Source organism: Lissotriton helveticus, chromosome 11 (genome assembly GCF_964261635.1).
Source record: "Lissotriton helveticus chromosome 11, aLisHel1.1, whole genome shotgun sequence".
Lineage (NCBI taxonomy): Eukaryota > Metazoa > Chordata > Amphibia > Caudata > Salamandridae > Lissotriton > Lissotriton helveticus.
In genome coordinates this window covers 601803501-601831417 of record NC_136072.1, presented here as the reverse complement: position 1 = coordinate 601831417, position 27917 = coordinate 601803501, and the positions used below count along the sequence as shown (strand labels likewise).

Genomic DNA, 27917 nt, shown 5'->3' with positions numbered 1-27917 from the left:
TGAGCCACTTCACAACTGTCCTCTTTGTTTGTTGACTTTGAAGGCTGCTTTCCTGGTTGATATCACCTCTGCTAGGTGTGTGAGTGAGCTCAAGGCTCTTTCTTGTAAGCCTCCTTTTCTGTCAGTCCATCCGGACAAGGTTGTGCTGCACACTCATCTTTGCTTTTTGCCAAAAGGTGTCACTGCTTTTCACATTGGGCAGACTATCACCTTGCCCACTTTCTTTCTGCCTCCGCACCCTTCCAGAGAGGAAGAGAGGCTCCACTGTCTGGACCCAAAACGTGCGCTCGCCTTTTATCTGAACCGCACACAACAGTTCCGGGTGGATGACCTGCCCTTTGTTGGCTATGTGGGCGCCAAGAAAGGCCGGGCTGTACACAAGAGGAATATCTCCCGCTGGGTCGTCTTGTGTATCAAAACCTGTTATTCTCTGGCAAAAAAGGAACCTCCGGTTGGGTTGCGCGCCCGTTATACCAGGGCAACAGCGGCTACTACTGCATTGGGACGTGGTGTCCCCCTGCAAGACATCTCTCAGGCAGCCACGTGACCATCGCTGCACACTTTTACTAAGCATTATTGCCTTGACAGTCAAGTCCGGAGAGACAGCTTCTTTGGCCGTTCTGTTCCCTGTGGCTTTCTGGTGTGATAGTTAGTGATAGATTCCTTACCGCCCCAACTATCCTCCCCGTTCTTCGAACTGATTTCTAGGGTTAAGGTCATCCCTTTTCAGGGCCCTAGTTTCAATGCACCAGTGGTCAGTATCTTGCATGGCTCTGCGTTCCTGGCGCGGAAAGTCGTGTACAGAACTGACGTCAGCGCGTGTGGTCGCGTCTAAGTTGCTCCAGCGACGTCATCTCGGCGACTACGACGCCAGTGACGTATGGTGAGCCGTATGACGACACCTACCGACGCGTAGGGGTACTGCTAACGAAAAAGCTTTCCGGATCCAGTCTGACGCTTTGGGATATTCTAAGGTAAGGTAATCAATCACTAACTAATGTCTCCTACAGATATATCGTTACACAAGTAGTAACTTGTGCTTTAATACATATAGAGGACATCAGTCATTAGTAGATGTCTAACTATATTGTGGCTGCACTGAACCCGGTCATGTTTGGTATCAAACAGGTTGGAATCATACCCCAACACCAATTTTAGTGTTGGAAGTATGATCCTGTGTACTGTGGGCTACCGTGGGTCCCCTCCTGTACTTCCGGTAACATCCTTTTAAGGTCTGCAAGCTAGCTAGTGCTGCTGCAGACTACAGACATGATTTTGCCATCGTGCTGCTGAGCTTGAGCTTGCAAAAACAAGAGTTGATGGACAGAATGCATAACAATGTCATACATTCACCCCAGTACGAGATCTGGGCCTAAATCCATCGTTTTTTTGCTCACCATGCCATTCCAGTTTGGACCCAGCCATATGCAAATCAGTCTTGACCCTGTGCCTTATGGGAACAGTCCAGCCCGAACTGCCAAGCCAGGTCCTCCCTGGCCTCCTAGGACCGGTTTCGGGGTTTCACCCCTCTTCAGCCAGGATAGCTTGATTCCAGTGGCATGGAGAGCACAGGACCCACGTCTGAGCATACCCGTCCAACTAGGAGCGACAAATGCAAAAACAACAGTGGATGGACAGAATGCAGAACAATGTCATACATTCACCCCAGTACAGTGAGCTTGATCAGGGGAAGGTAGAACAATAGGTTTCCTGTCACAGGGAGGTGTGACCACTTCCCAGACAGGCCTTAGTGTATTGGGCTGGGGTGGGCACGCTTACCATCACCACCATACTGCTTTGAAGGGCACATTTGGTGTCCTCCTTGCATACTGTAGTTGGAGCCAGTCCAGGGAGCTCTTGGCTCCCACTCTGGCGCAAAACTGTACAAGGGACATTGGAGTATCCTCCCCTCTGTCCACCACCTCGGTCCACCTCCTCTTCTGGGAAGTATCCCTGAGTTGTTCATCCCTTTCCTTTTGTACTTAAGGGCTTACCTGTGGGTGGATCCTTAGATTTGTCGTGGGACATGACTCAAGCCTGAAACTATGTCGCTCTTCAACCGTCTGGACACTTGGACTTCAACTGAAGCCTAGACTGCACCAAGGAAGACTCCTGCTGCTCCTGGTCTGGCTGTTCTTCAAGTCCTCTTCGCCATCCTTGCTTCTGCCTGGTTCTTCAAGAGACCTGTGGGCATAAAGGACACCCGAAGAAATCTCCCTTGAAATGAAGGTGTCACTCCCTTACATGTGCAGGCACTGCAACAAAGCTTACTGGTCTGCTGCTTCTGTCGTCCTATGGACTTCCCGCGGTTCAGCAACACAGGTAGTGGTTCTGCAACTCCCTTTTTGCCTGACCTGTCCTATCTGCAATTTTGAGGCCAGTATCCCTCATCGGAACCATTCGGACCGAACCTCTGTACACCGCGTCGACTTACCGTTTCCAAGGCTTGTTGGCTGTGCACTCCAGAGATCTTTGGGTTACAAGAAGCTCCAGCCTCCAGCAGCACTTGCTCCAAGATCTGCGTCCTCCCCATATCCTCTGCAACTTGGGCCTTCCTCTTTGGTGAGCTACTCAAGGTCCTCTTGCAACTCCTATGGCTTTGGCCTGTGGGTCCTCCTGAGGGTCTTCTATTGCTTAAGTGGGCTCCCCTACTTGCTCTGGCCTGCTCTGACTCTCCTGCAGTTGGTGAGTCTCTTGGGCCTTGCTGGTCCCAACGTTGCTCCTTTTTCGTCTTACACATCAGTTGCGGCTACAAAGGCTTTTTGGTGCTCCTGCTGGACACTGACCACCTAGACACCAACTGCCTAGTCACCGACATCGAATGTGGGACAGCTTGTTCATGGCTCCTGGTCTTCCTCAGCATCACCTGGTCCTCACAGCTGCAGCAACAAGGTCACCTGAACTTCCCGACATCGGTGGGCATTTTGTCTTAGTGTCCCCGGGTCACTTCCGAATGACATAGACTCTGTCCCATCTGCTTGCATGTTCTTCACTTCAACAATCCACCCTTGGACTTCACCGGATTCCTTCACCGTCTTCTCCAGAGGCATTTTGTTCTAAGTCTTCCGTTGTTGTCTATGGAGGTTTCCGTGTCAATTCACCCCTGTGCACCTGGCTTCCCTGGTGTAGGTAACCTAGTTTCTGGGGCATCCGCGGATGGGGTGGCTCTCCAATCTTCCATCCTCCAAGGGAATTCTTTTGGGTCCTCTGGGAAGGGTCCTTATGCAAAACTGCAACCCCGACTTCTTAATTTACTTCCATTGGGCATACAGCTGTGTTCCCACTCTGCACACAGCCTCCGTGGGGCTCCTGGGTATTTACTTTGGATGGTTCCTTGTGTCCCCGGCTCCTCTCGGTCCTCTGGCCCAAGTCCAGTTCTCTTTTGCTGTTCGCATTCCACCTTTTTAGTATGTGGTTTGATCTCCCCCTGGAGACCGCTGTATTTTGTGCTACTTACCTGATTATATTTAAAGTATTCTTGCATGTTGTGTTGATGTCTCCGGGTAGGCGATATACCAATGTGTTAGTGAGTATTCTGCAATGTATAGAAGTATTTTTGTATATAAACACTTTGTGGTTCTTTTTCATTTAACTCACACTACATATTAAACTGGTAAAAGAAGCTGCTTAACACTCCTTCAAGTTAAGCCTGAAGGCTGCTCTCCACAGCTACCACTTTGAGAGCTGTGTATGGTTATCAAAAACCACTGAAATAATCATAAGGGTGGCCTGGAATAGCGCACGTGTACCACTTGAATAAGTGTGCACCATATACAAAGCCAGCCTCCTACAGACCACTTTAATGTGACCTAGGTGAAAAATGAAGGTTACGACTTTGTGTGTGTTTTAATATGTTATGTAATATTTTTTATTTATTGTGAATGTGTTTGATAAATCTTTTGTAAGGCTACATTATTGTTAAAATTGTTAAACACTTAATAGTATGAACTGACTGTTTAAAGGTCCTTGTGTATTATTAACTAGGATGTTCACAATTGCTCTTAATTTAGAACGTTACCTTTATGATGTTGAGTATGGCGTAGGTAAGGCCTTTATTGAAATCTCAGAGTACACATGACGGTCTACAAGCTAAACCTGTCAAATGGAGGTCTATGACTTTTACCCTTTGTGGCTAGGGGGAGTCACTAAAGGATTACAGGTCTTGGCAGAGCTCAGAGTTCCCAGAAGGACATCAGAATGTCTATCTCAGGAGGTTAGGCAGGACAAATTTGGTTATGTTTAGGATATAGTATAACTAGAATTTCAGGACAGACAGATGTGTTTATTTCCTTATCCCTCACCCCCTTAGCCCTCATTCCTTATCTGTTGCCTCTCAACTCCGTGGTGGCTGGTGGCTTTTGAAAGTAGTGAGGTGAAAAAGTCATCTTTGACTGTCACCGAGTGAGCAAAGCGAGTGACATTGAATGACCCAAGGGGGTTTCAGGCTAAAGGACATGGTCTACACATTCATTCAAATGTATGCAGATGGGCTTTACATTAGTCTAATCCCAAAACGTGACTGAAGAGGTGAGAAGGCATATTGTATTCGCTATGGTAAACAACTTGGGTAAATGATGAACAGCATCTCGCTTTTCGTCATAATTTACCCATTTACTACATGCTTTTAATAGTGTCCTTTCATGTGCACAGTTATAGCATACCAGTTTGGTTACAGAAAGTATGTTCTACATTGGTAGAGGCACAGTATAAGTTGTTTCAGGTGTGGTCATAGAACTCTGTGAGCAACTGACCTCTGAGGCAAAATGCATTTTTAATCAGGAGAAAACTGACTAGTTCATGGCTTCTGGGGAGCAGATATAAACAAGCATGGACATAGCCAATAGGTCTCGCCTTTGGGACCTTATAAGCCTTATAGGCGCACAGACATGCAATCAAAAATTATATGAGAGGTAATGTCAAAGTGACGTAAGTGCTAGGGGGAGGTTCTTAAAGGCAATTTAAATGTACCGAAACACACAAAGATCATGGCGTGCCAGAGGCCAGAACATATGACAGATCTCCTGGGTAAAAAGGCTTTCCGAACATGTAATGCTAAATCGTTACTGAATGGAGTTACTTCCAAGAAGGCAAATCCTTTAACCTACAGTGCAAGGTGGGATGCAGATATTCAGCCCGACCTAAAGCATATACATCGAAGTTTAAATTTGAAAGCTTCCTAGCTACGCAGGCAGTGTCTGTTTTAAATGAGATTTCTATTCTGAAGATGCACAGTTAATACATGACAGACTCATTTTCAAACGTGATGAAAGTCCCTAAACACTCTTCTAGCAACAGAAAAGTTATGGATTGGCGCAATAATACGCACCTGACAGTTCAGGACCGGAGCACATCACTGACTAAAGTTCAAACATAAACAAGCATTGGCATAGCCAATAGGTGTCGCCTTTTGGCTGTATGAGCGCGGGAGCTGAATCTGTCTTCAGTGTCTGTAGCAGTGGTATGTAATGAAAAAAACACATCAGGAGCATGAGGATTTCCTTTGCAGCCAATCTGTCAACCGCTTTGACACAGCACTGCATTATAAGGTATGAAAGACTTATGGGAATCACCACATGGTGGTGCTATTCCGTCAAAAGAATCTCTGATAAAACACTACTGGTTGGTGTAATGTCCAATGACATCCAAAAAGCTGGTAGGTCCACTCTGTAGCTGGAGGTTTTTTGATTTCAAGTCTTCTTGTACTTTTGAGCATTTTTTGGTCTCTATCTCTGTTCCACTGGACAGGAAGTTGTGCGCCCAGTTTAGAGTGGGAGCATTACAACTGAAATCTTTTACATCCACATGCCAAACACAACGGAGTTGATTCAAACTTTTACTGAACAACTGATTACGCGGCAAGTGGTGCTGTTTTCAAAGACATTTTTCATAAGTCTGCCAATTTAAAATAAAAACTTTCTGATGGATACATCTGCCAGTGGATTCCTCACCTTGTTAATATCCCCCTTGCGTCAGCAACATTCGGAAATTCTTTTGTAGCTTCGCGCCGACGTGGACGTGGACGACGTCATAGAGGCACGGCATCGCACGTGACTCCGCTGACATCACTGACACTACAATAGACCCACGCCGGCGTGATGACGTCAGTTCCCTTTTTTCCGCGTCGTTGACGCTAACGGTTTCGGGGAATCTCTGTAGCCTCTTAGTAACTTTGTTGCTATTTTCTTCACTTTTCTGTTTCTTTGTGTCATTCATGATGTCGACAAAGAAGACAGGTTTCAAGCCTTGCAGAGAGTGTGGGACAATGATGTCAATTACGGACCCGCACGAAGATTGCATCTGGTGTTTAAGTTCGGATCATGATGTTGATGAATGTTCTTCATGTCGGAAGAGGGAGAGACCAAATTTCTGGTGGCGAAGCTGAGAGGGAAAAAGTCTTCGAGGTCTCGTTCGAGAAGGGCGAGGTCGAGATCGGCGTCGAGATCAAGGCCTCGAGCGGAGGCGTCTTCGAAGTCATCATCAGATCATGCTTCGAAGTCAACGAAGAAGCATAAGAAAAGAAGACATGAGTCCCGACGTCACTCCGGTAGGGATTCGGACTCGAGGTCGAAGTCACCCAAGAAGGTACGTTCGAAGGTGGTCCCTCTGGAGGAAGACTTGGATCCGGAAGGTGAGGCGTCGCCTTCGGAGTCGCAGGTTCCGTCTCCGTCTCCGGTACAATCTCCGGCGCCGTCCCCGGCCCGTGAGGATGAGGATGAAGTTCCGGTGGGTGAGAATTCTGCGCCTGTGGAAGAGCCGAATTATGAACCACCTCAAGGCCAGCCCGAGGGTCTTCAGCCACCATTTCCGGCCCCAGGCCAAGACCCATCAGCGTTTTTGAACGCTATGTATGGTGTATTTTCAAGGGCTTGGTACCCCTCTGGTGCGCCTTCGGGTCCCATGGGTCCACTAGCCTTAAATTTGGGACTTTCAACACTCCTATGCTCCGGCTCCATTTATGCCATTCATGCCGGCTCAGACACCGCTGTGGCAATACCCGGCTCCGCCGCGGTCGTCGACGCCGATACCGACGTCGTCTGCTCTGAGTCGACCTCGAGACCAAGCCACTATGCCATCGGATTCGATACAGACGTCGGTTCCGGCTCCGTCGGAGTCGTTGGTGGATCCGACGGCGTGGCGTGTGAAGGAAAGGTCCAGGAGGGAGGCTCAGCGCCTCATAGAAGAGCAGAGATATACAGAAGCTCAAGCTGAAATGGAAGAAGGTGAGCTTGAGGATGACTGTTTCGATAAACTGGCGGAGGCTAGTGGCCTGGAGTTTTCTCCCGAGTGGGAGTTACCTTCTGTGTCTGATGCCCCTTCAAAAGACTTTCAGCCTTATCACTTGGTTATGAGGAAGGCAGCGGAACTTTTGAATTTGACTCTTCCTACAGTAGAGTTTAAGTCCAATCTACTAACTGAGGTCCTGCATTCACCCAGTTCTGTGGTGGAACCGTTACTCCCCTTTAATGAAGCTTAAACGGAGCCTATTATGGAAGTTTGGAAAAAGCCACTGACAGCACCAGCAGTCTCCTGGAGTGTGGCAAGAAGGTACAGGGTCGCTCCGGAAGACCCTGCTTTTCTGACTTCTCATCCTTCACCTGAAAGTTTAGTAATCCAGGCAGCCTGTTCCAAAAAGACTGTGAGTGCATTTCCTCAAGTGCCTGGGGATAAGGATGCAAAGAAACAAGATCAGGTTGCTAAAAAGCCCTTTTCTTCTGCGAGTATGGCATTAAAATCAACCAATGCCACTTGCCTTATGGGGAGATATGTACATGCTCTCATGGATACACTGCGTCTTCTGGCACCTAAGATCCCTGATGACAGCAGGAAGGATTTTGAAGAGGTGTTAACGGATGCACAGGCAGCGGCTCGTCGGGTAATACAAAGTGGGCTGGACACTGCGGATTCGGTGGCCCGCATCATGGGTACTGTGGTTGCCACAAGAAGATCAGCTTGGCTGAAATCTTCGGATTTTTCAGCAGATGTTCAGGCTGCTTTGTTAGATCTGCCGTTTGATGGTGCTGGACTCTTTGGTAAAAAAGCTGATACAGCCGTAGAAAGATTTAAGGACAGTAGGGCTACTGCCAAATCTTTAGGGCTTCAGACCAGGGGTTCTTCTACCAGAAGGTTCAGAGGATTCGGACGCTCTTCCTTTCGGTCCTATCGGCAAGGTCAACAGCAGCAGCAGCAGGAGCAGCAGCAAAATCCCTTGTACAAGTCGTACAGGGGTAAACAAAGGACTCGTCCTAGAGTCGTCAGGCTTCCTCCTCCACCTCTTCCAACCCCCCAGCCTCAGAAAAGCAGCCCTAGATCCGCCATTCAGGATCATGCGGGTCCGGTAGGGGGTCGGCTTACCCACTTTCTACGGGATTGGGAATCGGTTACATCAGATCTTTGCGTTCTCAATCTCGTAGAAAATGGGTATGCTCTTCCCTTTCGGGAATTTCCTCCCAATTACCCTCCTTGCCAAGGTTTTTGCACGGAGGAACACCTCTTACTTCTGCAGGAGGAAGTGCAGGCATTATTAAGAAAGGGTGCGATTGAGTTGTTTCCAGAGCAGGAAAGGGGTCAGGGATGCTACTCCCGGTATTTCCTGATTCCCAAAAGGATGGCAGACTTCGTCCAATCCTGGATCTCAGGATCTTGAATCTTTATCTGAAACAAGAGAAGTTCAAGATGCTCACCCTTGCGCAGGTTCTTCAGGCGCTGCTGGAAAAGGACTGGATGGTGTTGCTCGACTTGCAGGATGCGTATTTTCACATCCCAATCCTGAAGTCGCACAGGAAGTATCTCCGTTTTATGGTGGGATCGCAACATTATCAGTTTGCGGTCCTTCCTTTTAGAATTACTACTGCGCCTCGAGTCTTCACCAAGGTGATGGCGGTGGTGGTTGCACATCTCAGAAGATCGGGGGTTCCAGTATTCCCCTATTTGGACAACTGGCTGATCAAGGCAGAGTCGTCAGAGAAAGTGCTCCAGGATCTGCAGGAGACAACTCAGTTGTTGTACCGTTTGCGTTTTTCAATAAATGTACCCAAGTCTCACCCGGTGCCCTCCCAGCGCATCCTGTTCATAGGTGCTGTACTGGACACAGCTGTATGTTGTGCATTCCCTCCTTCACAAAGGATTCGCGAAATACAGGAAATGATTCCTTTATTTTACAATGGGGCGGTCGTTCCAGTCCTGAAGGTCCTTCGCCTGCTCGGTCTGATGGCTTCTTGCATTCTGTTGGTCAACCATGCACGCTGGCACATGAGGGCACTTCAGTAGTGCCTCCGCAGGCAGTGGTATCAACACAACGGAGATCTCAGGGAGTCTGTGAGGATCTCCAGAGAAACTGCAGCAGATCTGTCTTTGTGGAGTGTGGAGGGCAATCTGTCTCAAGGAAAGTCTTTCCAACTTCCTCCAGCGGTGGCCACAGTGATAACGGATGCGTCCACTCTAGGGTGGGGTGCTCATCTGGGGGATCTGGAGATCACGGGTATTTGGTCTCCAGAGGAAAGGTTGCTTCACATCAACCTTCTGGAATTGCGGGCCTTCCTCCCTTCCCTAAGGTCGGTCAGTTCAGGTCCTGACGGACAACACCACCGCGATGTGGTATGTCAACAAGCAGGGAGGAGTGGGGTCGCAGTGTCTCTGCAGAGAGGCTCTGCGCCTCTGGTCCTGGGTTCAGGACCACCAGATTTGTCTGATGGCAAATCATCAGGCCTGAGGTCTGAACGTACATGCAGACAGTCTCCGTCAGCAGTTTTCGGCCGACCACGAGTGAAGGCTTCACCCGGAGGTGGTTCGTCACGTCTGTCAGACGTGGGGGACTCCTCGTGTGGACCTGTTTGCCACTCGCGAGAATGCTCACTGTCCGTCATTCTGCAGTCTCCAGTATCCGATGCAAGGAGCCTTGGGGGGCGCGTTTCAGTTGAGTTGGGGAAGTCAACTCCTTTACGCGTTTCCTCCCATACCTTTGATTCCTTGGGTTCTGAGGAAGATTCGCCAAGACCGGGCCCAAGTTATTCTGGTCACCCCGGATTGGCCAGCAAGGGTGTGGTACACGGATCTTCTCCACCTCTCCTCTCGCCAGCCGCTCCGTCTCCCGTTCAAGGCAGATCTCCTCTCCCAGATGGAGGGGCAGGTTCTACACCCCCACCTCCAGACATTACACCTTCATGCCTGGAGATTGAACGGGGCAACCTGAATTCCTTTTCTCTCCCACACGATGTGGTGGATGTCATTCTTTCGGCTAGGCGTGACTCCACTAAATCCATTTATTCATACAGATGGTCTAAATTTGTCTCTTGGTGTGGGGAGAAGTCTGTTGACCCTTTGAGGGCTCGTTAGTCCGATATTTTACAATTTGCTCTTTCCTTGGCACAGCAGGGATTTGTTGTTGCCACAGTCAAGGGTTATCTTTCGGCATTGTTGGCATTTCTCTGTTTGCCGGATTAGCCGTCTCTTTTCAAGTCTCCAGTGGTTTTAAGGTTTTTGATTGGCCTCACAAATAAGTTCCCTCCTACTCCCTTTATTGTGCCTCAATGGGATTTAAATCTTGTTTTATCCTTCTTGATGGGGTCTCCCTTCGAACCCTTATACAAGTGTCCCATGAGGCTTTTGTCTTTTAAGACGGTCTTCCTCGTTGCGATCACCTCGGCAAGGAGGGTAAGTGAGCTTCAAGCTCTTAGTTCCAAGCCCCCATTCTTGACCATTCATGCTGAACGAATGGTTCTTAGGACCAGGGCTGCTGTTCTCCCTAAGGTGGTAACTCCCTTCCATCTAGGTCAATCTATTACCCTTCCTACCTTTTATCCTCCCCCTCACCCTTCCAAGGAGGAGGAGAGACTACACCTTCTGGACCCTAAGAGGGCGGTGAGCTTTTATCTCGATAGGACTGAAGACTGTCGAGTGGATGACCAGCTCTTCGATGGATTTGCTGGCTGCAAGAAAGGAAGAGCGTTGCACAAGCGCACTCTTTCAAGATGGATCATCCTCTGTATAAAGATCTGCTACTCTTTGGCAGGTAAGGAACCTCCAGAGGGTATAAGAGCTCACTCTACAAGAGCTAAGTCGTCAACTTCCGCTTTGTCTAGGGGTGTACCTGTAGAGGATATTTGTAGGGTCGCGACTTGGACCTCCCTCCACACTTTCGCGAAGCATTACTGCTTGGATGCCGAGGTGAGGAGGGAAGGTCACTTTACGCGCTCTGTCCTCCAGGATTTTTTGGTGTAGATGAGTGGACACCCTCCTCCGGGAGTGGGGACTGCTGTGGGACTCTATTCACAAGGTGAGGAATCCACTGGCAGATGTATCTATCAGAAGAACAAGTTACTTACCGTCGGTAACTCTTTTTCTGGTAGATACAGTATCTGCCTGTGGATTCCTCACTTACCCACCCGCCTCCCCGTTGTCCACTCTTCTATACCAAAGTTACTGTAATATATTTGCTTTATTGTCAAGGAGTTTATTTCAAATGTTTTATTGCATTGGTTTCACAGTGTGTGTTACCTTGACATTTGTGTACTGTGTATACTGTGTATATTTCTACTGTAATTGGTCCGTCCGTGTGCCTCGAAGGCACGGAAAAAAGGGCGGAACTGACGTCATCACGCCGGCGTGGGCCTATTGTAGTGTCAGTGACGTCAGCGGAGTCGCGTGCGATGCCGTGCCTCTATGACGTCGTCCACGTTCGCGCGAAGCTACAAAAGAATTTCCGAATGTTGCTGCCAGAATCTACCAGAAAAAGCGTTACCAAAGGTAAGTAACTTGTTCTTCTTAGGGCGTGAGGCGAGACCTGGGTTTACAGTAACTACACTTGAGAGCAGCAATTGTAAGGCATATTTCTAAAAGTACATCTAATTACAATCAAACAGCGGGTTCTATTTTCCCACGAATTGCAAAAAATATCCTGTCTTCTAAACATGAAAGCCTGACACTACCAAGCAAGGGCTCAGCCACATTTTAGAATCCCTATGGATATGTTTCAACGTGGTCCTCTGAGAATGAGGCACCCGCTTCTTGCCACGTTATGTGCCTGTTTTATTTAGTTTTATATAGCTGAAACTCGATCCATTACAAAAGGGCTAATTTATTTTTGGTATGCACTGGGAGAATTACGTTATTTGCCCAGAATCACAGGACGTACAGCCGACGCCGAGACCTGAACCTTGTCCCCCACCTCCAAAGTCGGCAGCTCTGGCCATTTGTCCACATCCTCTAGGAAATCTGGCATTTGCCAAACAGGTTAGTGCCCCAGAAGGGCCGGTAGAGATGGGAAGTTAATCAGGACATGAAAGTATGGCAACTGACTGACCCCAGCCAGATTTATCATCCCTTCAGAAAAAAAGGCTGCCCCTTTAGACAACAAACTTGCCTATTACCTGCTCTCCTACCATATGGACAGACATACGAGCAGTGAGGTATGTAGAACACTGTAGCACACTGCTGGCAACTAATGACACACACACAGGCTACCCACAATCCAAGTTAAATAACCACTCTGTCTCAACCAGACAGGCCTGCCGACAACAAAGATGTCTTCCTCAAACTACAGGTCACTGGAAGACTGACGCAGTCCACTCTACAGGTCCCAAATAGTCACATACTGTGCACTGATATCCCCTAATGACAAAAAGAATGATAACGCAGCCCATCGTGCAATCTATTCAACTGACATATCATAAGGCAAATTATGTAAAGGAGCACTAACCGCAGGCCATTCCGGAGCATCTCTGACACCCTGAACTCTATATCAACTTCTGGGACACGTCTCCTCTGCAGACCCATAAGATTACAGTGTGGAAGACCCCCTGCTACAGACAACACAGGACATCAACCGACAACATCGAAGGGTCACCACCAGCATAATAAAAGGGCCCTTCTCGGCGAATCAGAGCTGCCAGCCTCAAAACACAATAGAAATATGTGTCTAATCTCACACTTCCTCGTCGCCCCATAACAAGCCCAGCCTTAATCGAGCTGAAAGGAAAAGACCAGGGCCAGCACGAGATCCATCTGTTTCCAATTAACGCGAACGGGAGACACGTGCGCGATAACTGGAAACAGATGGCGCTGATGCTTGCTCCAGAGCACCGTAGGCCAGGGGAGAAAGAAGGCGGGACATGCACCCGCCATGGGCCAATTGCGTGCTGTCTTTCTTAGAAAGATGTATGCAAAGGCCAATAGCGGAAGATTAAAAAAACGGCGCACGAGCGTGTGTTCTTGTGTTTAAAGCCCTTACTTAAAGCCTCGCAGGGCAGTGCATGCGCGCTGGCTCAGACGAGACCTAAAAAGGGAACTAAAATAACTGTGTTCCCGGACAGAAAAAAATAAAGCAGTGTCTACTGAAGTGACTGCTGGAAATGTGTGATGTGTCCTGTCGCACATTGAATAAAAAAAAGTTAGGGGCTCTTTCGGTTCTCTGGCTAGAAAATATATACCTTTTTAAAAAAGGACTAAAACCAAGAATATAGTAAATGAGCTGAGATTGTAACACATTTGAATAATGCAGATGAAATCTGAAGCGAAAACCTTCACCTCGGTGTGAATGTCTCCAGGCACTAACAGGAAGGACACACCAGTTGGTTAATGTCAGTCACTCATCCTCCGCCTCCCAGTCGAAAATCAAACAGTCTGCTGGGCACAGCCACTTCTTCTTCCCCTTCGCCCCCATCCGAGCCTACGACGTCTTCTGACGCCCGCGCGACACGCTTCACGCAGCTCTACATGGTCTTGATGGTTTTCTTATGTTCTGTCCACCTTGCTAGATCGTGACAAAAAAACAACACGAAAAAAAATAAACAGGCGTGGAGTGTAATGATAAAAAATTAAAAGCCATGCCTGGGTGTAGAAGAAAGCGTCTCTCGTCCTGGGATGAACCTGTCCACTGTTTGTTTCTTGAAACAAACTCCTGGAAAAGGTAGGGACCCACTTCTCTCCTCTCTCGTAACTTTTGGTGAAATATAGCACACACACACAGATTCAAGGGCTTTCAGACAACCTCAACTGACAGACAGACTCATCGAGCTGCTTTTCCTGCTCATGCTCCTCCCCTAACAACGTCAACCTGACAATTACAAATAGGTCTCACACAAACCCCCGTGCCTGTCAATCATTTTAATTGCTTTGTTTTCATTTCTTTCTCTCCCCTCTCTCTTTCCTTATGAGGGCTTAATAATGTGCCAAAGGAGAGGTCTTCATACAGGATTGTTACTTTTAAGGCACAGACACCGGATTTGTTGTTCCTGCAATTCCCTTGCATGTTTACTTTACGAAGGCATGTACAATGTGTTTGCTTCGTTTCTGCGCCTTGAACCTACCTGCCGAGTTCAAGTTGGGAGCACGACAGCGCAGCAGAGTCCACTGAAACGTATTAGGTACAAAGGACCGGAGGGGAACAAACACGGGGGAGATGTACATTTTTAGTTCCCACAGGATGGACTGTCTCTCCAAAGAGCTGCACTTGGAAGCCTGCGATAACTTTAAGCCCTGCCTTGGCATTTCTAATGCGCAAAAACATCCGGTCACGCTTACATCAATCTGTATGGATGGCATTCTAGAGCCAGCGTCGGGGATTTTTCTTGAGTGTTCAAGCTCCCAGCTGCTGAAACGGGTGACTTTCCCTGCAGGTCAATACTGACCAATAGAAAGAAATGAGGCAAAGGGCCTTTAAAGGCGCACCACCTTATGTGTATGCGCAACCGTCCCAACAACCAGGCTTGTGTTATGATCAATGAAGAAGTAAGATTAAAAGTTCATTTTTAAACGCGGCCGCGAAATGATAGCGACTGCGCTGCCATTAGTAACATGATCCAAGGGAAGAATTCAGATGCCACAATGTGCGCCACTGCTTGCTCCCGACACCAACACGCTATGGGAGGGAACATTTAGTTAAAGGTGGGACAAATACACGCCTTTGGCCAATTGCATGCTTTCATTTTTTGAAAGCCACACGCAAAGGCCAATAGGATTTCACAACTAGACACTTTTGAAAGCTTTGTGAATGTCTTAAGTAGCTAGGCGAAACCTAAAATTGACATAGCTTTGGCATTAATCAGGCAGGAAAGTGTATGCAGAGGGGCTTTACACTCGAGTAGCAAGGTCATTTTTAATGTTCTAAAAAAATATTCATTTTACGGTTCTGCTAGGGCAGTGCCAATATTATTTCAAAAGAGCTTGTTTTGTTTACAAGATGAGTTTTTATGTGGGATGTTGGACTGTAGTTTTGTACCCCAGGCCATGATGGCTTGTGGCAAGGACTGTCAAATGAAATGATTGTGTGTGCATGATTATGATACAATCGTGTTACAAGCCTTGTGGAAGCAGTTTGGCCACACGGTAATACACCAGAAGCTGGTGTAATATATAAAGCAGTGTGTTTCAGATCTTAAACACATGGATTAATGTAAGTTGTAACCAGAAAAATATTGCACGTGTTTAAGATTTGAAATACACACGACAGAAGATTGAAATGCAGAAAGACTATCCTTCCTCTAAATTGCAATGAGCACTTTATCTTGTCTCGTTTCCTTCAACATTGTGCGCATATTTTTTAATCTTTCTCATGGCTCTAAACGTCTTGGGTAAAAAAAGAAAATCCTGAATTTAGGCCACTTATAAACATTTAGTTTTTCGCTTTGCTCTTTATAGCATCCATTTTAGCAATTTCAATCTGAAAAAAATAACACCACTTTACAGTTGTTTGATACAGCGGCCCTTGGTGCCTTAATTATCTGCAGTATGTCACTTTATATAAGCATTTAGAGGAAAGGCAAGCAAAGCCTGCACACGTTGTTGTGGACAAACGGCACACACAAAGCTCTTCTGTCAGCATGGATCTCTCTAATCCATATCTTCAAGCACACTGCCTAAAGGAAGGAAGCACAGCAAAGAATAATAAAAAAAACTGCCATTCGTGTGCTTTACAATAAAGTGGCACCATAATTGCCATGTTGTATACTCTTACCACTGTCTGACTCCACTATGCCCGAGCTTTGGGGGCCCTTTGAGCCAAAGAGCCAATTCTGACATAGCTCTCATGATATTTGTTAAATTGCATGAGAGCTGTGCCAGAATTAGATTCACAGTGCAGAACAGGGCCCAGGTGAAGACATGTAGGGCTGTGTTAGATGGTCCAAACACTGCCCTTAAGGCAGGGTAGATTTGGACAGAGAGAGCCTAAAGTACGCATGTCAAGCTCGCCGAGTCCAGAGACCGGTCAATGTGTCACACCTACTTTACTTACACATCGCCACAGCTCTCCATGGCAACACCCCCTCTCTTTGTGAAGGCATTTAACAATATAAGTAGTCAGCTGTGCTTCAGCATGAAGCCTTACAAAACTTGAGTTTTTATATTCACTAAACATTAAAATTCTAAATTAAGACTGCTAGATTTTCAATGCGGGTTACGGAATAAAACAGTGTGTCAATGCCCTTCTGCCCCTAAGGAGGAGCTGCCTCTGCCGCAACTCTCATTCATTGTTCCTTATCCCTCACTTTTTGTCCATCATTCTTTGCCCCTCCCTCCTCATGTTCACTCCTCATATCTCACATCTCATCCTTTATTAATTATAATTCCTCATCCCTCAAACTTCATTCATCAGTTCTCATCTTCCATTTGTCACTCTATCAGTCACTTCTCATTATTCAGTCCTCATTCTTTACTAATCCAGCATCCCTTATTTCTCAATCATCCCTCAATCTTCTTCCTTCATCATCCCTCACTCTTCATTCATCATCCCTCAATCGTCATCCCTCACTCGTCATCCCTCACCCCTTACCCTCACTCTTTAACACTCATTCCTCACAGCTTATCTCTCACCCATCACTTGTCACTCATCATCCCCAACTCCTCCTCACTCACTCTTCTTACCACATTCTCTACCCTTTTTTCCTCAACTTACACTTCTCATCCCTCCCTGTTAACTCCTCTTCCTCACAATAATGAAGAGCAACTGACCATTTTAGGAGTAAAGAATAGTGAGCTGGCCTGCTGGCCAAAATAACTGACTAATTTGTATTCAGCAATTAAACTATTTGCTGATTATGCTTAGCACCCAGTCCTATTTATGGTGGATTAATATCCTGATGACCGGGTTTGAAATGGAAGTGCAAGCAGTGTTCTCATTGTCTACAAAATAACATTTATATGTTACACCTAATGATTTGATGAAGATAGAGTGCTTCCTTCTGGTGGTCTTTCGTGGGCGTTGTTCTTATGATGCTAAGAGTTTTTTGGTGAGATTTTGATCTATATGAACACTATTCTAGGCAGATGGAACAAAGGAACAGCTTATAAAAAGACCTCAGCTGTTCAGGTGTCGTGTAATACTTTGTTTTTGTTTCCGTGTGAACAGTGCTGAGAAGGTTCAAGAAATCAGCTCCTGGCTGAAGGGACACCCTGTGAGCAATCTTTCGCGTTCATCTTGTGATTTGCAGATTCTTGACGCTGCCATTGTTGAGAAAATTGAAGAGGAAATTGAGAAGTGCAAGGTATACATTTACAGTGTGAGTGAGTTTGTGTATGGAAATATCATGTTAATTTGTAAAACATCTGCGTTTGCTTGACGTGTTTTAAACCCCTTGAATTTTGATTGGTGTCAATTGCATGATTACATTCTAGTGGCTCAGAAAGGAGAGTGGTTGCATTGATGTTTTCTTTAAAAATGCCATTTTTCTGTCCCCTCATTTGACAATAGGTCTATAGTGTAGACACATTCTGGCACTAGCTTACTAGCTGAATGTCCACCTGCCAGCTTAGTATTATGTTTCTCAAAATCAGCTCTGCCAGGGAGCACCTGTTTCCCAATACTATATAACACAACCAATCATTTCCCCTTCACTGGTTCTTGGTATACATATTGTTTCTTTCCCATACAAATACGCAGCTGAACTAGCGTCAAAATCCTCTTGAAATTGAAAGACACACTGCTACTTTGTACATGTTGTTCAGTACTTAAATATCACCATGAAAAAAAAAATTCTTGTGAGCTTATTTAGCCCTGTGTGTTCAGTTAGGTTTCAAAGGAGCGTTTTCACGAGATGCCAGTGGATAAAAACATTTAAATTTAACAAGGGGGACCCACTTAATGGCTTTGGACCATGGGTATCAACTATTTCAAAAGAACAAAGGTCCTAAGCTTAGAACAATTTCTAGAAAAATAAGATAACATAAAGACCACAATCGGACAATATGTACAATTCTTCTTCTACCCAGCCGGGCAAAGAATTTATTTTAGGAATGTTTGACAGGGAGTCAATTCAGGTATTACAATATCATATCAAACATAATAGTGTTTGAAGTAAGACACAAGCCTGTGCCGTACTCATCAAGATAGAGAAAGGTTGTGAAAAAGGGGTGCAGGAAAAAGAATAGTTTACATCAGGCAAAGGAAGAGTTGAGCAAAACAGTGGTACTGCTTTAGGATTTAGATTTGCAGTATTCCCTTTAGTAGATCATACAAAAATAAATCACAATACTAGAAATGTATGTCTACATAACTGACATACATTTCTAGTATTGTGATTTATTTTTGTCTTTATGTTATCTTATTTTTCTAGAAATTGTTCTAAGCTTAGGACCTTTGTTCTTTTGAAATAGTGGATAAAAACAGTCAGGATTCCTTGTCTTGTTCCTATAGTTCCTTCTGATGAGAACTGTGGACCTATTTATTACAACATGGCTGATAACCTTTCGCATTATATGTAATTTACTGGTGAAGCCAATTTATTTTACTGTTGATACCTGACTGACATTTTGTTTAATTAAAGGCTGTTTAAGGGTGGAGCAGTTCTTAAGTTCCTGAGCTGGAAATCTCACCTAAATCCTCTTATTCTGAGTGTTCTCAAGAAGGTCCATTCCACAATCGACAACACTTAAGGGATGTCAGAAATATTTACAGTATAAGCCTCGTGACACAGCCCTTAAAAGTAATATATACCTGTTGATTAATTAATATGCTTTCATTTATTCCTCTATAGCAACGAAAAAGTAAACAAAAAGTAAGAGTGACTGTGAAGCCGCATTTACTTTTCAGGGTAAGTGTGATCAGTGTGACCTTTTTTAATTTATTAGTCAAAACACAAATATTTTAAGAAATGTGCCTGTATTACAAAATGTGGCGCAGTACATATTCTTTTGAGAAAACAACAAAATTAAGTTCACAAAAGTTTGGTTCCTTTTGTGCATGATTTTGTGTTTGTTCATCAGGGAGTGAGTCCCTTCATACCCAGCTTTAGCATGTTTGTAACATCTGTATATTAATTGCATTGTTCCAGTAAGAGTAATAATACCCTTCTTATGTTAAATAGTTGCTTTCAACAAAAGTGGGCATTGTATGCAGTTTTAATTATTCCAAACCCTGCTCTTGCATTATGATCTCATAGGATTATGTTGCTTGCTGTGCTTCATGGCCATAATTAGTTTTTCTATTAACGTTTAAGAGATTAAACTTGTGTCATTTCTATTTTGTGTAGACAAAAAATAGTAAATGGGACTTGCACAGCTGGGTGATCTACTAGTTCTCCTGAAAGGGTTAGTTCATTTGCGTGCTCCAGAGGAATCGATGTCTGAACCTCACAGCGTGGATGATAGCAAGGACTAATATAAAGCTACCCCTGTCAGAGGGGAAGGCTCCTCCGTGCACCGCTTTAAAGACTGAAAAGTCTGATTCTCTTGTACGAATTTGATAGTTTTCACAACAAATGTAGATTCAAAGATTTTATTGTTCTTTTGAGTTCTTTTTTGCTTTTCTTTTCTCTTTTCAACTCATTATTTTCATGGTTGTAACTAAAGCGTATATATCCTCATGATATCAATGATGCCAAAACATATTCATCATTCCCGATGCATTTCGGGCTTTCTGGCAGCCCTTCGTCAGGGATAACTCTACAAGTAAAGAAAGTGGATACCGATCAATGAAGGTGTATTAAATGGTTATGGGAACGCAATGCAAGGTTAGGTGGTGAATCTGCGCTGCAGTATATGGTGAACATGCCAGTGTGTAGTTTGCTTCAATGAGACATGTGCATTCAGGTGAATGAATCAGAAAGTTAATGCGCTTAACAGTCGTGCTGCCTTTTAGTGTAGGTGATGTTAAAACCACGTGGTGTTTAGTGCTCGATTCTAATGAAATTGTGAAGTGAATAGTAACAACACCTAAACCACATTGCCGACCCCATTGGTTTTACTCCCGGCGCCGTCTTCGGACGACGCCACCCCTGGTTTGGGTCCGGCATCGGAACGACGCCGCTCTGCACGTCTCCGGTGTCGGTTGGTAACCCATTGTCCTATGACCCGGCTCTGTCATTTTTGCCTGTTTATGAGGACACGGATGAAGGGAAGGACTGGGAGGGGTCTGAGGACCCTCTGGCACAACAGTGCTAGTTAATTCAGGACTGGGCAGATGAGCTGGGGGAGGCCCGTGGTCTGGATACCTTTCCTGACACTGGATTCATCTCTCCTCCCTCCGTGGCTAAGGAGGAGGGTGCTACATATGGTGTGGTGTTGCGCAGGGCAGCCAAGGCCTTGGCTCTTGAGCTCCCTGCTGCGGCCGTGAGGACTAATCTCCTCACCGAGGTGCTTCAGCCGCCAGTAAGCTCTTCGGGGCCTCTGCTGCCGTTTAATGAAGCCCTCACGGATGTTCTGATGGGCACATGGTCCAAGCCCTCCACAGTGCCCCCTGTGGATCGGAACGTGGCCCGACGCCACCGCCCGGCTCCTGGCAACCCCTGCTTTCTGTCCGTTCACCCCCACCCCTGAGAGCCTGGTGATCCAGGCCTTTACATCCCAGACTGCGTTCCCGACTGCTCCTCCAGATCGGGAATCCTAAAGGTTTGATCAGTTCAGAAAGAACCTGTTCTCCTGATTGAGTTTGGGGTTGCGGTCAATCAACACCGCTTGCCTTTTGGGCCGTTATACCCACTCTTTGTGGGACACAGTTGCGGACGTGCTGCCCCAGTGTCCGGAGGAGGCCCAAACACGGCTCGCCCAAGCACTTGCTGAGGGGCGGGATGCAGCACGTTATTCCATCAGATGTGGACTTGATACCACGGACTCGCTAGTTAGAGCGATTTCGACGGCGGTGGCGACCCGTTGCCACGCCTGGCTGAGGTCCGCCAGTATTTCGGGGGATGTCCAGTCCACGCTCATGGACATGCCCTTTGATGGCCGTCGCCTCTCTGGCGACAAAGCAGACAGTGCGCTTGAGCGTTTCAAGGACTCCAGGGCTAAGGAGTGGTGTGGCTCACTGGTTAGAGGCGGCAGACCCGGAAGCAGAGAACGGCCCGGGACCAGGGTTCAATTCCCGACGCGGCAGGGACGTGGACCAGGGTCAGCGGACTCGATAATTCTCGGCTCGGTGCCTACTCTAACCAGGGATCACACTCGGCAACTCTGGGCATTAGCTTGCTTCATCTCTACAACGGCCCCCCACATTCACCAGGGATGCCTGGTTTCACCTTGACGATACCCAGTAGGGACCATCTCACAGGGATAGCCAGGACGGGTTCCCCAGCGGTCTACAGCGCCACGATGCCTCAGGGCAGCAGTGCGCTTTACAAGACATATACATTTACATTTACAAGGCCAAGTCCTTGGGCCTGTCGAGCCAGCGCCAGCAGACTTCTGCTTTTCCCCCCTTTCGTGGCCAAGGAAGTGGCGTCCCCGCACGCTCGTCCAGCCACAGGCTGCAGAACCAACCTCAACGCGGTCGCGTACTTGGTAACCGCTGCGGCGGTGCAGGGGGACAGAGGCAGGGTCAGTCCACATCCACTCCTGCAACGTCTGCCTCAAAGCCTTCCTAGTCCGAGCTTTCAGGCCCATTCAACGCCACTGCGGGCAGGGTCCGCCATCACCTCCTCCACTGGCGCACCATCACTTCGGACAGGTGGGTGCTGCAAATCGTCCAAAGGGGCTACCCTTCGAGGCGACCAGCCATGCCACTGCAGTACCACCGCATGTTGGGGGATCACTTGCAACTTCTGCATTAGGAAGTTACGGCCCTCTTGGCCAAGGGGGCCGTCGAGCGCGTTCCTGGGCCATAAGTAGCACGTGGTTGCTACTCCCACTACTTTCTGGTACCCAAGAAGGGCAAAGGAGTCCTACGCCCTATCTTGGACCTCCGTAACGCCAATGGCTTCCTCTGGAAGGAGACGTTCAAGATGCTGATTTTAGCTCAGGTCGTGGCTGCCCTAGACCCTAAAGACTGGATGGTAGCGATGAACTTGCAGGACGCATATTTCCACATCCCCGTCCTACCGGCGCTACCTGTGGTTCACGGTAGGCCACAAGCACTTTCAGTTTACCGTGCTCAACTTCGGCCTCACCAGTGCCCCTCGGGCGTTCACGAAAATGATGGCGGTGGTCGCAGCTCATCTGCGCAGATCAGGGGTTTCAGTCTTCCCCTATCCCGACGACTGGTTGTTGAAGGCGGGCTCGCCCCAGACAGTCGTCTCCCACATCCAGACTACGGCTGATCTCCTGCACTCGCTGGGGTTCTCCATCAATGTGCCAAAGTCTCACCTGTGCCCCTCTCAGAAGCTCCTCATCATCGGAGCGGTTCTGGACATTTCGGGTTTATGCTCCCGAGCAGCGGGTTCGGGATAATCAGGCTCTGATTCCGATCTTTCAGCCTTTCTCGAGTCTCGGTCAGGTTGCATCTGCGGTTCCTGGGGCTGATGGCTTCCTGCATCCTGCTGGTGCATCACGCTAGGTGGCAGATGTGGGCTCTGCAGTGGGACCTGAAGTTTCAGTGGGCACATCATCAGGGCAACCTGACCGACCACGTCCTGATCTCGGAGGGCACTGAAAGACAGTTGCAGTGGTGGCTCACGGACCGCGATTGGGTCAGCGGCAGATCCCTCTCCCTACCCCAACCGGAGCAGGTAGTTGTGACGGATGCGTCCCTCCTGGGATGGGGGGGCCACATGTGAGAGGTGGAGCTCAGAGGCCTCTCGTCTCCGGCGGAGTCCCGGCTCCATATCAACCATCTGGAGCTGCGGGCGATACGGCTTGCACTGAAAGCATTCCTACCCTCTGTCTGGGGAAGTGTAGCGCAGGTGTTCACGGACAACACCACCTCCATGAGGTACTGCAACAAACAGGGCGGGTGGGGTCGTGGACCTTTTGTCAGGAGGCTCTGCGCCTCTGGACATGGCTGGAACACCAGGGCGTCACCCTGATGGTTCAACACCTGACAGGTTCCCTGAACGCCACGGCGGACAAACTCAGCCGCCAGTGCATAATGGATCACGAATGGCGTCTGAACTCGGATGTGGCGCAAGGTCTCTTTCAGCAGTGGGGAGAGCCTTGGTTAGATCTATTCGCCGCCACTGAAGAGAACGCGCAATGTCATCAGTCCTGCGTGTTGGAATTTCCAAGGCGGCACTCGCTCGGAGACGCTTTTCGTCGCGAGTGGAGCTGCTGTCTGTTGTACGCCTTTCCGCCTATACCACTTCTGCCCAGAGTGCTGAAGAAGATCAGGCGAGACCAGGCCCAAGTCATCCTTGTGGCTCTGGACTGGGCACGAAGATACTGATATCCAGAGTGTACTCAGCATGTCAGTCGATCCCCTGAATTTTTCTGCCTTTTTAGGAGGACCTTCTGTCGCAGCAGCAGGGGACGGTCCTCCACCCGAACCTGTCCATTCTTCACCTACATGCGTGGAGATTGAGCGGCGACAGTTGAGGCCATTTGACTTGCCTTCTGAAGTCTGTGATGTGATTCTGGCAGCCAGGCGTCCCTCCACAAAAACGGTATACGCCAGCAGGTGGAACAAATTTGTGGCATGGTGCACAACAAAGGCTGTCGATCCACTTTCTGCCCCCCTTTCAGAGGTTCTCCTCTTCCTTCTTTCTCTTGCCCAGCAGGGCACTGCTCTGGACACTATCAAAGGCTATCTCTCGGTAATTTCCGCCTTCTTAAGGCTTCCTGATCAGCCTTCTCTTTTTAAGTCCCTTGTTGTAAATAGATTTTTGAAAGGCATCACACACATGTTCCCTCCTGTTCCCTTCGTCATGCCTCAGTGTGATTTGAACATTGTACTGACTTATCTGATGTGCGCTCTCTTTGAGCCACTTAATAACTGTCCTCTTCGTCTTCTGACTCTTAAAACTGCATTCCTGGTTGCCATCACCTCTGCCAGGAGAGTGAGTGAGCTCCAGGCTCTGATTTCTAAGCCTCCTTTCCTCTCTGTCCATCTGGACAAAGTTGTTCTGAGGACTCGTCCTTCTTTCCTGCCCAAGGTGTTTACAGCCTTTCATATCGGGCAGTCCATCGCCATGCCCACCTTCTTTCCTCCTCCGCATCCCTTGAAAGAGAGGCTCCACCATCTTGACCCAAAACGTGTGTTCTCATTTTATCTAGACCGCACACGCCAGTTCCGGGTGGACGACCAGCTCATTCTTGGTTACGTGGGCGCTAAGAAGGGACGGGTGGTGCACAAGCGAACCATCTCTCGGTGGGTCGTTTTGTGCATCAAGGTCTGTTATTCCTTGGTGAAAAAGGAGCCCCCTGTGGGGCTGCGCGCCCATTCCACTCGGGTAACGGCGACTACTACTGCCCTGGGTTGTGGAGTCCCCTTGCAGGACATCTGTCAGGCAGCTACATGGGCCTCGCTGCACACGTTTGCTAAGCACTACTGCCTGGACAGCCAAGTCCGGAGAGATGGCTTTTTCGGCCGTCCCGTTCTCCAAGACTTTCTGGTGTGATCTTGGTTCGCAGACCCACCACTGTGGTTGGTATTGCTGGGGTATCTATTCTAAGGTAAGGAATCTTATTTTTTGCCTTTGCCTCAAATTGTAAAGCGCTCTGATATCCTTCGGGATCAAGTTTGCGCTATATAAAACTTTATAAATAATTAAAAATAAAACACTAACTTGTTTCTTTCAGATGCACAAGTTACTTACCTTCGGTAACGATATATCTGTAAGAAACAGTAGTGTTAGATTCCTTACCGCCCCACCCATCTTCCCCGTTCTGCGAACCGATATCTAGGGTTTTGCAGCGTGAATCTTTCTGGATTCACTATGCTGTGCATTATTCCGCAATCTGGTGGTTGGGTCCGGAATCGTAGTCTTTTCTCTCTTATCCTTTTTTTTTTTTTTTTTTTTTTTGCCGCCCAGGTGGGCGTCGACGTCCCACCATTTGGTGTACCTTCCGTGACGTCAGCACTCTTCCTGCGGAAGCTCCCACCCTTGGGCGCCATCTTCAGATGATTTTTTCCGCCGTTGGATCTGGATCGTCGCGTGAAGCTCCAGAAGTTTTGGAGGAGAAAAAGGAAAAAATAACCGAATTTCTTAAGGAAAAAACTCGAAGACCAGGAGAAGAAGATCATCAGAGCCGGGACGACGAAGGAGGAGAGGAACCTCGAGATCTTCGACGTCCGACGGAGAATGCGCACACAGGGGGCCCCCTGAGCGCAGTAATGGACAACACACCATTTAAATTCTGCCGTAATTGCCACCACAAGTACGCGCAGAGAGTCCAGCACCCGGTCTGCAACCTCTGTCTGCCTATCGACCACGGGAGCAAGGACTGCAACGCCTGCTCAGTCTTCACGCCGAAGACGCTGAGGATTCGAGAGAAACAGAGGATAGCTCACCACACGATGGAGGGCAAGGGCAAGGCCCCGTCGCTATACGATCTGGGCCTCTCTACCGACGACGAGGACAACATCGCCAAAGGTTCAGATGACTCCACGGTCGCAGAGACCGATAAGAAATCGTCAGACAAGGTAGGAGAGTCTACGACCCCGAAACCCTCGACAGGGCCTCGAAAACCTGAGGCTGACTCTCGAAAATCAGAGTCTAGAACCTCGAAGAGAGCACCGGCGTCGAAAGCTTGGACGACAGAAGCTGCGGTCCCCGAAAAACAGCCCAGCGGATCCTTCGAGAAGGACTCCCACGCGGCGAAGACCAGTGAAAAAGCAAGGTCGTCGAAGGGATACTCGACTTCGAAGGAGAAGGAACCGAGAGCCATTTCGACGTCGACGGGCCGCCGAAGAGGGCGGCCGTCGCACTCGACGCCGAGCAGGCCGCACAGATGGAGAAAAATAAAAGAATGCTCGAGGCCGAGATGGAGAACATCATCCAGAGGAAGAAGGACTTCAAAGACAAAATGAAAAGCTTCAGGATCCCCTCGAAGCCCACGACGGTCCTCGAAGAGATAGAAGAACGCGAGGAGTTTGACGCCGAAGAGCCGCCGAAAACTCCGGAGCCCTCGGAGCAGGGAGAAGAGGACCTCTATTACACAGAGGGTGATTATGGGAACCCGCGTTCGAGCTACGACTCGGAATCCTCGACAGCTCAAGACCTGGATTGGCAGGACATCGAGGCCGAAAACCCGGAGGAGGCTGTGGAGATATACCCCTCGAGGCCTCCGCCGCCAGATGACATTGGGGCCTACTATGAGGTCGCCAAGAAGGCTGCAGCAGCTTATGGAGTCAAATTGGAGGAGGAGAAGGGTAAGGCAGATTTCCTGCTGGAAACCTTGCTCCCCACACAGACAAAAAGCCACTTCCTGCCCATGCTGAAGAGTATTACGGAACAAGGCAAATAGGCATTCAAAGAACCAGCTACCTGCTGGTCAGTCATCCCAAGGCCGGAGAAAAAGTACAAGTTCTCCTCCCAGGACCCCCCTTACATCCAGGGGACAGTTTCAGCAGACTCAATTATAGCCGCAACGGCCAGAAGAAGGGCCAACGTCCCAACAACATCTGGGCCACCACCTGACAAGGAAAGCAGGAGGATGGACCTAACAGGCAGAAAAATTGAGAGAAACGCAGCAATGCACTGGAGGATGGCAAACTCCCAACGCCCTTCTGAAAAGGCACCAGTACCAGCATTGGGACGAGATGAACCAATTGCTCAAGCACCTCCCAGAGGAACACCAGCAGAGAGCCGTTTACCTCGTGGAAGAGGGGAAAAGCATCGCAAACTTGTGCCTGAAGACAGCCTTGGACGGGGCAGAAACATCCAGCAGGCTGATGGCTATAGGAATCACAGAGAGAAGGCAAGCCTGGCTCAGGATCTCAGGCTTCAAGACTGAGGTTCAAAACAACATCCTGAACACCCCTTTCAATGGAGAAACACTGTTCGGAGCCCCAGTTGATGAGAAACTCACCCAACTGAAGAAAGACAACGAGACGGCAAGGTCCATGGGGGCCCTGCAATTCAGGGGGATGAGAAGAGGCACTCCTACGCGGAGGCCGAACGAAAGGGGTGGAAACCAGCAAGGACAACCACACCAGGCGTTCCACCAGAGTCAACAGAGTGACAACCAAGGTCACCAGGGCCAGCAGAAACAAAACTGGAACTACCAGAACAGGGGCCAGTCCTTTCGCGGGAGAGGAAACGGACAGGGCCAGAGAAGGAGAGGCGGTGAACAACCCCCCTCTAAGTGACTTCACACAGGAAAAGGTGCTCACCCACTCAAACCCTCCGAGGGAAGAGCACGGAAAAGCAAAGAGGAGAGGGCTACACGGACAAGACACAAAAGAACATGTAACACCAGTAGGAGGCAGGCTGAGATTTTTTCTCCGAGAGTGGAGGAAAATAACCACAGACAAGTGGATATTCAACATCATATAGTTCGGATGCTGCATAGAGTTGGAAAAGAGACCACCAAACAGAAAGCCAAAGAAAAGAGAGCACTCGGGAAGGGAGCTGCAATTGCTCCAAGAGGAAGCTCAAGAACTCCTCCTCAAAGAGGCCATCGAACCGGTCCCATTCAAAGAACGGAACAGGGGAGTGTACTCAAACTACTTCCTGGTGCCAAAAGTGGACGAAAGCCTAAGACCCATCCTGGATCTACGGTTCTTAAACAAATATGTAAAGACTCAAAAATTCAAGATGACGTCCCTGCAAGAGGTCATCCCACAGATAAAGGTCGGGGACTTCTTGTCCACCATAGACCCCAAAGATGCGTACCTGCAC

At 48.2% G+C, this 27917-nt stretch overlaps 1 protein-coding gene across 2 annotated transcripts in view; it reads left to right on the top strand.

Moving 5' to 3' along the window:
• XRN1 (5'-3' exoribonuclease 1) overlaps positions 1–27917 on the top strand; it is a 1049234-nt gene that overhangs the window by 481275 nt on the left and 540042 nt on the right. Inside the window, exons 27-28 of one of the 2 annotated variants that reach the window (XM_078666417.1) lie at positions 17342–17477; positions 18966–19022. In XM_078666417.1, the coding sequence (XP_078522543.1) occupies positions 17342–17477; positions 18966–19022 (193 nt within the window). Of the gene's footprint in view, positions 1–17341; positions 17493–18965; positions 19023–27917 lie in introns of both variants that reach the window. The other variant, XM_078666416.1, reaches the window with a different exon arrangement.